Genomic DNA, 14,929 nt, shown 5'->3' with positions numbered 1-14,929 from the left:
CTTGTTCACTTGGACTAAACAGTGATTTCCCCCCACCCTGTCTCCACACAGCACCAAGCTGAGATGTTAGGCAAATTGCTTTACCTCTGTGGGGCTCAGTTTTCCCATCTGTGAAATGGGGAGGCTTGTTCTCGACTGGTCTTCCTTCTGGGGCTCCCAGAAGGGAGGGCTCCTCGGGGGCTCCCCAGGGGCATGGGGCAGAGAGCAGGGCACAAGGGGTGACTGAGGATGCACAAGCAATACCGGGGTCAGGTGGTTCTCCAGAAGATGCTGTCTGCACTGCCTGCCCTCCCAGCCTTGGGTCTCCCCTGCCCGCAGGATCAGGGGGAGAAGCTCCAAGAACAGAGGCTCTGACTGGGCTGGCCTCGTGTCCTTTCTGCCTCACCAGGAGACTTAGAAAGCCACAACTGGCCTGCCACTTGACCTTGGGCAGGTTCCCCGGCCTCCTGTGACCATCTCTGCCTCCCTGGAAGAGGAGGAATGAAACCGACCTCCTTCCCATCTCCCAGCTGTGGAGAGTTGGGAAGTGAAAGGAAACTTGTCCAGAGGGCACAGTGCCAGATGATGGCTCTACATAAACACAGCCCAACCACAGAGGCATCCTGGCCACATGGGCGGGAGGGGGACTTCCCGGCTGTGTGACAGTAGGTCAGTTTGTCTGCCTCTCTGAGCTCCGGTCTGTAAAAGGGAGCGCTGATACTTGGCTTTTCAGCTATCATTATGAAGCTCAAGTACAGAAAGAATGTAGACAGGCTGGAGCCAACTGTAAGGCTCCTGAAACGCCTACTTGGACTGCTATTTCCTGAACAGGGACCATGCCTAGCACCAGGCCGAGCACTTGCCCCGCGTTACCGCTGGGCCGCACGACCACCTCGGAAGGCAGCTGTTGTGCCCATGTTGCAGATTGGGAAACCGAAGTTAAAGGCGCTTAAGGGCTTTGCTGGAGGCCCCGTAGCCGGAGTCGCTCGAGCAGGAGGTGAATCCTGACCGAGCTGAGCCACTCCTTCCCCGACAGGCGAAGCCACGGTGATGAAACAGAAGGGGGCGCGTGCTGGCCGACCGAGGAAGAAAGTGCAGGCTGTGGTTCGGAGAGACCCCACACCCCACACCCGAAAACAAACAAAGGCTCCAGCCTCCCCCAGGAATTTTTGGTGTGGTTTTTACTCTCCTGGAAGGCACCCAGAGAAAGGGGGAACTAGACTGACTGACGGCCAGCCTCCTGTGGTGACATCAACCAGGGCCACATGAATCAGTAATGCAGGCTTCTCTCTGTGTCCTGAGACCACCCATCCCACTGCTTCCTGGCTCCTGGCCACCGCTGCCCCTGGCCCAGGCTTCCCTCTGAAATAGGTTCAAACAACCTTTGCTGCCTCTGCTTCGGCCCTTCACGCCTATTCCTGAGATAATACCAGGATGTTTATTGTTCTAATAGGAGAAAAATAGAAATAATGATGTTTTATGATGAAGTCTAAGTGCCTGACAGCCGCCCAGCAGGCCCCCGTGACCCGCCCGCTGCTTTCCACACTCACCTCCTGCTTCTCTCTGTTCTGCTCACTGTGTTTCCACCAGGGTGCTGTGCTTCCTGAATCTTTTTTTTTTTTTTTCTAGTTTATTTGAGAGAGAGAGAGAGTGCACAGGGCACACAGAGAGAGAGAGCGAGAATGCAAGCAGGCTCTGCACCACCAGCACGGAGACCAATGAGGGGCTCAAACTCACAAACCGCGAGATCGTGACCCGACCCGAAATCAAGAGTTGGACACTCAGCGCACGGAGCCACCCGGATGCCCCGTGCATCCTGAATCTCCTGGCCATTCCCACCTCAGGGCCTTTGTGCTTGCTGTTCCCCTGACTTGCCGGAATGTTCTGCCGCCAGGTCCCCAGACTCCCTCTTGTCATGTCACCTCAGGTTGAGCTCAGAGGACCCCTCCTTAGAGACTTCCCCGGCCACCTGGCCAGAATTGCCCCTCCCTTCCAGACGCTGTGACACAGGCTCCAGATTGGGGTTTCTTGTAGCACACAGTGGGATTAATCCTGGAATGACCTTGTTCACTGATCAGTTGTGCACACTCACCAGTCTCCATCCACTGGACCCAGGACCCAGGACAGCAAGTCTGAGCGCTAGACAGACAGACCTAGGCCTTCCTAGGTCCCTCTGCAGCTAGATGTGGGCCTGGTCACCATAGGTATTTTCAGAAGGAAGGGAGGGCGGGAAGGAGGGAGGGAGGCCACTCAAAAAAAAGATCTTGAGGGGCGCCTGGGTGGCGCAGTCGGTTAAGCGTCCGACTTCAGCCAGGTCACGATCTCGCGGTCCGTGAGTTCGAGCCCCGCGTCAGGCTCTGGGCTGATGGCTCAGAGCCTGGAGCCTGTTTCCGATTCTGTGTCTCCCTCTCTCTCTGCCCCTCCCCCGTTCATACTCTGTCTCTCTCTGTCCCAAAAATAAACGTTGAAAAAAAAAATTAAAAAAAAAAAAAAAAAAGATCTTGAGCAGCAATGCAGTGCATTCTAGTGGAATGCACTAGAACCATGAGCAGGACAACCCTTGCAGAGGGACCCAGAGCACATCGCAAATACCCAGAGTTCCAGACATCTAATAAACAGCCCAGTCCTATGACCATGATGTGAGGGGTTCCCACTGCAACTTGGCCCCAAGGGAGGCCAGGTCCCAGAAGAGCCTGAAAGCCCCGGTTAACCTTACCAGAGCAAACACAGGCTTGCTGGAACCAACCACCACTTATAATGCCCTTTTGAGGGTGACCTGTTTGTAGGCTGGAAGGGCTCACTCTTGGCAAGTGGCAGCCAGGCTGCACCCAGGACAGAAGCTTCCATGCAGCAAGCACAATCCATGTATCAGGTGGCGTCTAATGCAACCCCATGACCCTACCGGATAGAGACTGATACCTTCACCTCGAAGACCAGGAAATCGCTTTAGGGAGATAGAGGCACATAACCAAGAGTGCCCATCTGGTAAGTGGCAGAGCTAGGACTCGAACCCAGGTCTGACCCCAGGACCCATCCCCACCTGCACACTGCTGCTGTTCTGTGCCCACGCCCCAGAGAGCGGTGGGCAGACCTCCCTGCCTGCACCTCGCTCTCAAACACTGGTGTCCTGTGCTCCTCTGGCCCCTGGGCACGGCCCCAGGATGTGCACCCAGCATGGGGTGTTGGCCCAGGGCGAGGGGCCTGGGGGAGGGTCACGGAGTGGACCTCGAAACTTTTAATATCCTCACTTTGGCCTCCAATCAAGCCTTATTCCCCCACTTGCACTTTGTCTCAGTCTCCACCCCACCCGCCCTCCACTTCCTGTGCTGTCAGCACCGATTTTCATTTCTGTTTAGCCCAACGGGCCAGTTCCCGGTGACCGGTCTTCAGGATCTCCCCCCACCCAGGGGAGGGGTGAGATGAGACAGAAGCCTCTTGTTCCATCTCGGGGACCGGCCCTGGCCTTACTTACAGATTCTCAGAACCTAGAACAGCTTACAACCTACCAGACAGCTTGGGAAATGATAAATTTCCTTTGAGTGCAATAGCTTCCGTAGGACACATCACTTACCGTCACTCCCCGAATACAAACTCTTCAGGAAGAGGGATGTACGTGTGCACAGCCTACGAAGTGCTAGCCTGAGTAGGAGGGGCCTTGCCCACCTGGACATCAGAACAGACAGAGGTTGAGAAGTGGCCCCTGATCACGGGTCAAGACAGGGAAATTCACCGTGGCTCTCAGACCAGCCACATGGCAGGCAGACGCTGGTTAAACGGCTGGGTTGATTTGCAGGTCTGGACATGAGCTGGAGTCCTGGGGATGGGGTGGGTGAGGTCTGACCACAGCCCTCCGTCTCTTTCCTCCACCCCACAGGGGAACCACAGTCAGAGGGGGGCTCCAGGCTGGCTGCCTGTTGTGGGGGCAGTTCCCTCCCAGCCCAGGCCCAAAGTCCAAGTCTCACATTTACCCCTTCGTCTTCCCCTTGCCCGCCCCCTCCACCCCCCGCCTCCGGAGACTACGTGTTTATTTATGCTACTACTTTGTGACTCCCCTTTTCCCAAGCTGGGAGGCTGCTCAGCCCAGCCCAGAGGGAAGAAGGTCATGGGGAGGCCAGGGATCTCTTTCTGCAAATACCCAAAGGGAGCCTTATGACAAGAGAGGCTTTATTTTGCATATCCTCGGAGGACAGGTCTGGGACCAGGGAGTAGGCAGTACGCAGAGGAAGGGCTGCCTCAGCAGATAGTGGGCTCCCTGTCACCAGAGGCTGGTTGCCCAGGTGGATGGGTGAAGAGGGACCTCCCTGTCCTGTGGGGAGAGAGGCTGCCCAGACCCTTCCTGCTCAGAGGTTCTCAAATACTCTTAATCCAAAGATAGTTTCCTGAGCCTTACGATTAGTTTTTTTAAGGGACCTTACTAATTTTCTGAGGATCAAAAGTTTTGGAGGATCGAAAGTTTTGTGAGGGGCCTTTGGACAAGGGAATGCTCCGTTTATTAGACGTGCGCCAGTATCTTCAAGTCAAGACTGCCAGAACCCTGCTGGGTGTCCTGCTGGGCGGGGTGGGGTGTCCTCGGGGCCCCTCAGAGCCAAAGCTCAGGGCACAGTGCCGGTGCTGTCTCTAAAATTTCATGTAAACTTCTCCAGCTTCTGGTATGTCTGTCAGCGTCCTAGCCTCTCCAACTTTCCCAAAAACATCTGAGCAGTTTCAGAAACTACCCTTTTGATTCCTGACCCAGCCTCGACTTCCTCCTGACAGTGAGCAGGCTGGTGGGTAAACAGCAGATTCCCGGGCCTGGCCTCCTGCAGGGGGTAATTCCAGGAGCCTCTAGGTGGCTGAGACTCCATGCCCTGGGCTGCGGCCGACCTGTCCTCTGCCCACAGGCCCCTCTCCAAGGCCCCTCGTGTGTTTATAGGAGTCTGAAAGCCCTGGGGAGAGCAGGCCAGCGGACCCAAGTTAGGGTAGCTTCTCCTTCTCGTGAATTGCAAAGATCCTGAAATCTGGACTGAACTACTTGCTTTTCCAAGAATCCAGAAGAAGGCATTTGAATGCCTGGGCGAAACCGCGTTACTTTTTGACATCCATATCCCCACCGTGGGTGCTGAGCAGGGGAGCCCGAGGGCAGGGCAGGGGGCCGCCGGGATCTATAAGCATGGCAGATCTGGGGAAGGTGCATCTTCATTTCCCAGGACACAGCAGCAAGGATCCAGGAAGGGCCCACGGCTCCCCTTCAGCAGGCCATTCTCCAGGAGGGCAGCCGGGTGGGCGGGGTCTCCGGCTGGAGCAGGACCCAGACATCTACAACTGGAGCATCTACAGACATCTGGGTCCCAAGATGCTTCCCACTGGGAGAACTGGTGGGGACATTTTGAGACAGTTGACCCCAGGCCCTCAGCCCACCACGGGGGCTGCAGCATAGGCAGGGGCTGGAGGCACCAGGAGGGTCTCGCTCAGCCCTAGCAGGGCAGGCGGCCAGGCTGGGCACACACCTTGGCACAGAGCACACCGTGGCAGCCGTTGCCAGGATGGGGGATGATGCTTCGTCCCTTGGCTTCCCCACTGACTCAGGAGAAACCACCACAGGCGCTGGCTCGGTGCCCATGGGGGCCACACCACAGTAACTGGGGGCTGCCGGCATGGCAGCAAGGTCAGGGGGGCACTGCTCCCGAGGCCCCGGGCGAGAGAAGCAGGCCGAGGGGTCTGTGCCTCACAATCTCTGCTGCCAGTGAGCTCCGGCCCTGGCGGCGTGCGTCTGATGCTCCGGGCTCCGAGGGCGTCTTCCCGGCAGTGGTGGGAGACGGGGCGCCCAGTCCCTGCTGTCTGCCTGCTGCTCCAACACTGCCGTGCGGATCCAGCCCCTGGGTTGTCTCCACGGCACAAGCCGGGCTCCCCCGGGGTCTGGGCTGGGGGGGGGGGGGGGGGCAGCTGGGCGGGGCGCAACTGGAAACCACCAGAAGCCCCCTGCCCAGGCTGGTCTTCCACTGGATGCCGGAACCTCAGTTCGGGCCACACAGGCCTCTGCTGCCAGCCTGGTGCCACTAGTGCCACCCTGGCCTCTCCGGGGCCACCCAGCTGCCCTCTCAGCCCCAACCCAGACCAGGCCTCATTTCTCAGAGACAGTCATGGGCAAGGGGGCCTCCTTTCCTTCCTCTTCTACTGAGAACATGACGTCCCCGCAGCTGCCCAGAGGCGGCTCTGTCTCCTGCTCCGGGAAGTGGGGGTACGCGTGGTCCCCTTCCAGATCCTCCTCCAATTCAGGCCCCGTCGGCCCCGCCAGGCCCCGGCCCTCAGGCACCTCGGTCCTCACGGTCCCCACAATCACTGTGTCGGCCTTCATGATGTAGATTTTCTCTGTAAGCAAAAGGATGGGTTGAAGTGAGGGAACGGGAGCCCTGGCTGGACGGAGTGAGGAGGCAGAGGTGGGTGCAAGCCCCAGCCTCGTCACTCCTACTGTGTGGCCTCAGGCAGATGACACAATCTCTCTGATCCACGGTAAGCCCCACCAACCTCACAGGTGTCCTGAGGCTCAAAGGAAATAAAACAGCTAGAAACCATGCGCTGAGAAGTTAAGCACTGGCCCGGCCCGCCTGCTCCTTGTGGGAGAGGCTCACGGTCTCCTCCAGTTTCAGTGGGGATCTGGTAGGGAAGAAGAGAGTAAAGCCGGGAGAGAAAGCGAGCCCTGGGGAGAGAAGCTGGTAAGTGGCAGCCCCGGGAAGCTCCAGAGGAGGTTAGCTGGTGGCAGACACTGTCCAGACACCCTCCACGCGTTACTCCCGAATCCTCACATCCCGGCTGCCAGGGGGAGAGTCTAGGATTGTCCCCGTGGACAGATAAAAAACCTAAAGCCCCGAAAGGTTAAAAGACCTGCCCAAAGTCACCAGGTAGTTAGAAGTCTCAGAAGAAACCCCCACCTGACTGGCCACCCTTTCCGCTCCTATCCACGTGCCTAAATCAGAAACCAGGGGTGACGGACTTGTCCCGGTTTGCCTGGGGGCACTCCTGGGACATGGCCATGACAGTCCCGAGCCCCATGAACCTCTTAAGGTCCAGGTAAACCCAGGCAGCCCTGGGGCGCCTGGGTGGCTCAGTCGGTTGGGCGTCCGACTTCAGCTCAGGTCATGATCTCGCTGTCCGTGAGTTCGGGCCCCCCGTCGGGCTCTGTGCTGACAGCTCAGAGCCTGTTCACGCTCTGTCTCTCTGTCTCTGAAAGATGAAAAACCTTAAAAACAAAATTAAAAAAAAGAAACCTCAGCCCTGTTGATAATTAGCCACAGCCTGGGAGTCTTTCTCGGGGCCGTACCTCGGGTCTTCAGGTGTTCGCTACGTGTTTCCCATCGCCCACCCGAGGCCTTCACAGCTGTGCCTGAGTAGCACGTAGTAGGGCTGCCGGTGTATGTTGCTTGGATGAATCAGCAGCACAGCCCATCAGAGACATGATCCCCTAAGGGTCGTACCACCATCTACGGCTGGGGCTTTGGAGGCTCAGGGGAGCTAAGTAAGCCGAGAAGCGAGGAGCCTTTACCCGGCCCAGCTACATGGCCTTGCACTCAGGGCCTCCCAGCAGCCCGGCCCCGTGACTATCTCTGGAGTCTGAATGAGGAAGCTCAAGAAGGAACTTGAAAGCTGGGGTGGAGCAGGGCACTGGGATGGAGCAGCCCACCCAGGGCTCTAGAATCCAGGCAAGTTATCTTGGTGGGAAGTGAAGGGGCTCTCCCTGCCTGGTGCCCTGGGGGCGAGGGATAAAGCTCAAGCTGCAGTTTGGTCCCCCGGGGGTGCTGGACAGGGCAGCAGGGGCCCCTCTGGGATGGTATGAGAAGGACAAAAGGCTCCTGAGAGGACCTCCAAGGCCTTTGCTCCCAACCACCACGCTCGCCAGCAAGGCTAACAGGCCAGCTGGAGCAGACTGCCCACTCCCATCCCGGGAGCTCGGTACCTCCCTCCACCTGCCCCCGCAGCTCCGGGCACTGCCCTCGGCAGGGACTCAAACGTTCAAATTAGGACTTCTTAGGAAATTTAAAGGAGATGTCTTTGGTGGTATTTCCCCAAATAACCCTCTTTTAAAAAATGGGGAAAAGGGGCGCCTGGGTGGCGCAGTCGGTTAAGCGTCCGACTTCAGCCAGGTCACGATCTCGCGGTCCGTGGGTTCGAGCCCCGCGTCAGGCTCTGGGCTGATGGCTTGGAGCCTGGAGCCTGTTTCCGATTCTGTGTCTCCCTCTCTCTCTGCCCCTCCCCCGTTCATGCTCTGTCTCTCTCTGTCCCAAAAATAAATAAAAAACGTTGAAAAAAAATTTTTTTTTTAAAAATGGGGAAAAAACAAAAAACCTTGCTGAAAGCTACAATTCCAAAAGTTTTGTTTTCATATGAAAGACTCAGCCCCAAAGAGTTCAATCCACCAGCAACTGCGACAGAAATGTGGAGAACAAAGCCTCTTTGGTATTACCCAGCAACGGTTAACCCTCCAGAGGACAGAGATGGAGTTCACAGCCAGGTGGAGGGGTGAAGGGAGGGGGGAAGCGAGGCTACAAATAGTCACACTGCTGGGTGCTGAGGATACTAGGTCAGGAGGCCTGGGGTCTGGGGGAGCACACCAGAGGGGCATCTGGTCTAGACAGGAGAGTGCAGAGGGCCAGGAAGACTTCCTGGAGGAGGAGGCAAAAGGGCAGGGGCCTCAGGAGCTCAGGAATTAACGAGATTTAAAGAGGGAGCTGTCCATCCAGGGTGAGGAAGCAGCTTCCACAGAGAAGCTCAGGAGGGAGGGAGGGCTCTGTGAACTCGGGAAACTGCCAGTGGGTAGGAGAAGCAGGCCAGTGGGGTCAGGAGGCAGGTGAGTCTGGTGGGGAGGAGGCAGTTGGTGACCAGTCTGAAGGCCGGAATAAGAGTCCTGGAATCCATCCTGAGAGCAACAGGGACCCCTGCCCCAGCCCCAGGGGTTTAAGCAGGGGTGCACAACGGACGGGCATATGTTTTGGCACAAACACTCTGGGTGTAGCAGGGTGGAGAGCAGAAGGAGAGGAGGTAGGGAGGCCCTTGGGAAGCCAAAGCAGAAGGTCCGCCTGAGTGGGAGGGCGGCTGCAGTTCGGGAAGTGCTGGCCTCCAGGCTGCCGTGGGCAAGCCAAAGGCTTCGGAGCCCCGCAGGTGGGGGGCCGTGTCCCAGCTGGGCCACTCAGTGGCTGTGTGACAGGGAAGATCTCTTCACGCACCTACCCGTCCCCCACCAGCTGCAGTGTCCCCAGTTATAAAAAGAGGAGGAAGACACTGTCCTCAGAGGCCATGGGACAACGAGAGATGACTTTCACCTAGACAAGTGGCAGGTCTTATTGTCACCGGCACCTTTCAAGGTGTCCTCCTGTCCCTTCACGGGGCTCTTTGCTGGGGGATGGGGCGGCGTCCACATCTCACCTCAACAACAGGCACCAGGCAGGGGAGCCTCTTCCCCCACCTTCACCCCCACCCACCAGGACAACCTCCCACGCATGATTCCACGTCTCGCAATGGCCCTATGAGGCAGAATTAGCACTATTCCTGTTTTACAGAAATTTGAATTGGGGTAACGAGGGGGAACAGCCTTCGTGATATACCTAAGCATGCTTTAACTCTCTCACAACAAGCATCTCCTGCTTACAAGGGCCTCTTCCTCGCTGGGCCTTCGCGCCCTAGGGTCTCTGGTTCCGGTCGGGGGCACTGGACCCTGAGCCAGTGCCCATCTCCCCGCTGCCCCCTCGGCCCTGACCACACCCCAAATCAGCAGACTCACCGATCCTGTTGTTGGTATGCTCTGAGGTCACCCGGGGCTCGGGAAGTTCCCTGGGGGACGGGGGGCTCCCGGCCGGGCTGGCATCCAGCAGCCGCATGCTCTCCAGGCAGGCTTCCCCGTTGGGGCAGGTCTCCACGGCCGGGGGGCCCATTAATCCCAGCTCCTCTGTGCCCGGCTCGGCCACCGATATGCAGCTCCTCAACTGCTGTGGACACAGAAGATGGGGAGTTGATGCGGGGTGCCCCAACCTCCCCTCGGGCTCTGAGCTGGGAAGCCCCTGTTTCTTCATGTCTGTAGACCCCAGTGGGTCTCCCTCTCTGCCTTAAAGCTGCCACACACCACCCAAGGCTTCTCAGCTGTTTTTTTTTTTTTTTTAATGTTTATTTTTGACAGAGAGAGAGACAGAACATGAGCGGGGGAGGGGCAGAGAGAGACGGAGACACAGAAGCAGAAGCAGGCTCCAGGCTCCGAGCTGTCAGCACAGAGCCCGACGTGGGGCTCGAACTCACAAACTGTGAGATCATGACCTGAGCCGAAGTCGGACGCCCAACCGACTGAGCCACCCAGGTGCCCCAAGGCTTCTCAGGTTTGAGAGCCTGATGTCCTTGTGGAGAATTTTAGAAGTCGTGTTGCTTTTAACTTGTACTAAATGACAGTAGCCAGCATCCCACACTGCACTCACCAGTGCATCACTCAGTGCGATGCACTGAGAATAGCCCCCTCCCCATTTTACAGATCAGGAAACGGAGACACAGAGGAGTCAGGGAACTTGCTCAGGTTAGTTAGTAAGTGTCTGGGCCAGTACTTGAACCCTGGCGCCTCGCTCCGGAATCCATGCTCATAAAGCACCTGTTGGTAAGTGTGCACTCCAGACCCACCCCAACTCCCCAGCCCTGACCTCCTGGGACAGCGGTCGTTCGTGATTACACCAATGTGTTCTGTACATTTTCAGGAAAATGGTTCTGGGTTTTTTTTTCCAGTTTATTTTTGAGAGAGAGGGAGACAGAGAGAGAGAGAGAAAGAGACAGCACTTGAGCACATGGGGGAGGAACAGAGAGAGAGAGGGAGAGAGAGAATCCCAAGCAGGCTCTGTGCTCATAGCCTGACTTGGGGCTCGATTTCATGAAACGTGTGATCATGACCAGAACCAAAACCAGGAGTCAGATGCTTAACCCACTGAGCCAACCAGGCGCCCCTCATGAAATGTTCTAACACATACTAGTTAGGGAATGAGTCTGAGTAATTCACAAAGTATATCTACATAACCCCAAATATTCTTTTATATTAATTTGAAGTCCAAAAGATGGCATTTTTTTTTAAAAGTTTATTTATTTTTGAGACAGTGAGAGACAGAGCATGAACGGGGGAGGGACAGAGAGAGAGGGAGACACAGAATCTGAAACAGGCTCCAGGCTCCGAGCCGTCAGCACAGAGCCCGACGCGGGGCTCGAACTCACGGACCGCGAGATCATGACCTGAGCTGAAGTCGGCCACTTAACCGAGTGAGCCACCCAGGCGCCCCCAAAAGATGGCATTTTAAACAAGTTACTATAAAAGCACTGACTCCCGTGGCCAAAAGATGTTTGCTTATCTTAGAAATCATTAAATGCCTTGTTCATGAAATTTCCTGGTATTGTAATAGCCACTTACCTGACCCAAGCATATTTGAATGTGACCTCCCATAATTTGAAACTGAACTCACATTGTGGTTCTATTATATTTAAAGACTAAAGGATGGAAAGCTTTCTCCAAGGGTGAAAGTCTGAGTCAAAAGAAAGTCACGGGTGGGTGAGGGGGGATGCCTGAGTGGCTCAGCTGGTTAAGCATACGACTCTTGATTTTGGCTCAGGTTATGATCTCACAGTTTCACAAGTTTGAGCCCCACGTGGGCTCTGCGATGACAGTGGGGAGCCTGCTTGAGATTCTCTCCATCCCTCTCTCTCTGCCCTCCCCCACCTGCATGCATGCACACTCTCTCAAATAATTTTTTTTTAAAAGGGTACGGAAGAGGGGCGCCTGGGTGGCGCAGTCGGTTAAGCGTCCGACTTCAGCCAGGTCACGATCTCGCGGTCCATGAGTTCGAGCCCCACGTCAGGCTCTGGGCTGATGGCTCAGAGCCTGGAGCCTGTTTCCGATTCTGTGTCTCCCTCTCTCTCTGCCCCTCCCCCGTTCATGCTCTGTCTCTCTCTGTCCCAAAAATAAATAAAAAACGTTGAAAAAAAAATTTAAAAAAAAAATAAAAGGGTACGGAAGACTTGATCAAAGAAAACAAAAATAGGTGAACCATACACACATGGGACTCATCCATATGTCCTGCCCTGTCCCTCAGCTCCCGATGGCAACACCCCTGCTCTTCCCCCCCAAAGGTTGCTCCTGGAGGCTGGGTGCATAGCAGGGCACCAGGCCAAGCCCAGTGAGGACCAGGTGTCGAAGCCCCATCTGGGGTAATCGTAGGATCAACGGTAAAGTTTGCAAAGCCTGGCCTAGTGCCTACCCACAGCAAGTTGCTTGTAAAAGGCAGGTGAAGAGGTCCTTGGAGCCCAGGGTACCAGCTTTGGAGCCATACAAACCAGGGTTCAAATCAAACCAGGGTTCGCTGATCTATTTTCCAGCTGTGGAGTATCCTTTCCCATCTGTGCCTCTGTTTCCTCTTTTGTAAAATGGACCACAGCACCAACCTCTGAGTGTTGTACGGCCTACCCAAGGTAACTTTAAGAGTCACAAGCGAGGTGCCTGGCTCCTGGGAAGTGCCCATGTGTGATGGCTACATTTTCAGAGTCATGCTCTGGATTTGCCATCCCAGCTGTGAGGATGAGAGCCACAGAGGAGTGAAGGAGAAAAGGGGAGGTCAGCATGGCCTTCCTCTGACCACACCTGGCACCCAAATCGGCCCAAACCAAATCCACGGCCCTTCTGGAAGAGTCCCCAGCAGGGTGAGCCGGGAGCCGGAGGCAGCTGAGCGGATGGGGCGCCCCATCCACTGCCAGAGCCTGGCTTCGCCCCGCTGTGCTCAGAGCATCCCACGGGGGGCAGACCCAGCCTGAACCTGCGGGGGCGGGGGGCGCACCCCATCACTGTGGGAGGGGAATGACCCACAGCTCTCAGAACTGGCAGATCCGCTAGCGAAAGAGTCAGAGTTAGGGGCACAAAGCCAGGGAGGCGGGGCAAAGAAGGGCTACTTACGGTCAGGTTCCTCCTGGGCCTGGAATCTGCAAAAAGAAGCAGAGCAGGGACTTCACCAAGGAGGGTCTGGGGGCCACCTGGTCCCATCCCAGGCCACGCGTGGATGGCAGCTGACACTTATCAGGCCCTCGGGCTGGAGAGCAGTGGATGGCTTCAGAGTGTGCGCCCAACCCTGGGCACAGAACTCATTTCCCAGCGCTCACTTCTGTAGTGGCAATGGGAGAACTGGGAACCACCTCTTCCCCAGCCACTAAGCCAATCACAGTACTGACGCCCTCCCCCAGCCCACGGGCTCAGAAGTTGGTTTGTGGCTGCAGACACTATCTTGGAGCCCCCAGGGTCTAGAGAGCCCAGAACTCCTCAGAGCCCCATGCAAAGGTCTCACGGAAGACCTCAGGGCTGGTAACACAGAGCACATGACCGATCCTGAGGACCTCTGCTGAACCTGCTCCGGGCACACTGAAGCCAGGCGACCCTGGAGGCCTTCTGTGGGAGCTCGGTTTCTACGACTCGTGCCTGGAAGAGCCCATATGACCACCTTCAAGGAAGACAGCTGCTCATCGTCAGCCTGCCACCTACCATCCCCCTCTGGTGGGCTCAGGAGGCGCAGACTCAGGGATTCTCAGGGCACAACTTCTTCTTATCCCAAACCCCCACCCCCAGGTTTTCTCTCCTATCAAATACAGGGCCAGGTCATGGCCAAGCACATGTTGGTATTTAGCCACGGCCCACTGGCCATTTGAGACAGCTGGAGATGGTGCCCAGGCATCTGGTCTACCCGAGGGCAAATCAACTCCCGGCATAGACTGTCCTCTAGGGACACACAGCCCTTTCGGACTCCTGAGGAGGCCCTCTCGGAGACTTGGAATAGACTGCTGTGGGTGTGCACACCTGACCAGAGAGATCTGCTCTGAAAATGCCAATGGGCTAAGTCACCTCCAGAACACTCTCTGATTTCAGCAGCTCTGGGAACCATGAGCCCTGAATCCTAGCTGAAACACTTCACTGGAGGCCCACCAGCTGTGATAATACAAACAAGACAGGTGGTGTGAACATGCTGTGTAGACATTAGGTCAGTTTGGGGAACACTCTTACATGTACCTTTTAAGCGACCATCAGCAAAGTGTCTAAAGAGGAAAGGAACCAGAATGATGGTCAAAAGGAGAACGTGTATAAAATGACACAATTCTGGATGCTTGACTTAACAAATGCACCGAGTTTCCTTCCTCTGGTAACTGGTGTTCCCAGCACAGTGGTCACCATGGGAGGCTGTGGCTCATTCCCACTAGGTAGCCACTGTCCATAGTCCAAGCCACCAAATGCTCTCTGGCCCGAGGCAGCTTCCTTTAAATGATGTCAGTGAGGCCTCATCTTTGTCCTTTAAGAGGGAGTTTGAGTTTTGCAAACAGCCAACTTTGATTTGGGTGGCCACAGGGAGAAAGTACAACAAAGTAACAAGATAAAATAAAATAAATAAAAGTGATAAAATTCAGTCTTGGAGAGGATGTGGGTAAAAAGGAACACAGCTTCTCATGCCCTGTGAACCGGTTCCATGTTTCTCAAGAGCCAACTGGCAAGGAAAACCTCACACCCTTTGACCCAGTAATCCCTCTTTGGGTACACACCCTCAGGAAATAACCCAAGAGAACACAACAGGGTTGTGCACAGAGGTGGTATTTATAATAAACAAAAAACTGAGAACGAGCCAGATGCCAAACAATGAGGCTGCTTAGCAGTCTTGAAGCAGAGGCCTTCCTGGCAGGAAGGCCAACACAACATTACTTCACCTTCCCAGGCTCAGTCCTCATGTCTGGAAAATGGGACACATCATGCCAACTTTGGGGGGTTTTTGTGAAGATAAATGAGATCTCAAACGTGAAGGTGCCCAATGATCAATCACCCGGAGAGCATGAACCTTGATGTGATATGATGAGAATGACCCTGTACTCATGTGGTCTTCCTCCCCTAACCCCTTAAGTCCAATCTAATAAGGAGGCAAATGTCAGACAAATTCCA

At 55.8% G+C, this 14,929-nt stretch overlaps 1 protein-coding gene across 4 annotated transcripts in view; it reads right to left on the bottom strand.

Annotated features, from left to right (window-relative positions):
• Positions 1-4,126: 4,126 nt before the first annotated feature.
• The window catches only part of TNFRSF8 (TNF receptor superfamily member 8), a 77,670-nt gene continuing 66,867 nt past the window's right edge, over positions 4,127-14,929 (bottom strand). For 2 of the 4 annotated variants that reach the window (XM_045475670.1, XM_045475668.1), the window contains 3 exons: positions 12,914-12,939; positions 9,731-9,935; positions 4,127-6,327 (listed from right to left, as the gene is read on the bottom strand). In XM_045475670.1, the coding sequence (XP_045331626.1) occupies positions 6,080-6,327; positions 9,731-9,935; positions 12,914-12,939 (479 nt within the window). In that variant the 3' untranslated portion in view covers positions 4,127-6,079. The remainder of the gene's footprint in view (positions 6,328-9,730; positions 9,936-12,913; positions 12,940-14,929) is intronic. The other 2 variants (XM_045475669.1, XM_045475671.1) reach the window with 2 other exon arrangements.

The sequence above is a fragment of the Leopardus geoffroyi genome, chromosome C1 (assembly GCF_018350155.1).
Source record: "Leopardus geoffroyi isolate Oge1 chromosome C1, O.geoffroyi_Oge1_pat1.0, whole genome shotgun sequence".
Lineage (NCBI taxonomy): Eukaryota > Metazoa > Chordata > Mammalia > Carnivora > Felidae > Leopardus > Leopardus geoffroyi.
Note: the sequence above shows the minus strand (reverse complement) of the source record. Positions and strands in the feature narration are given on the sequence as shown.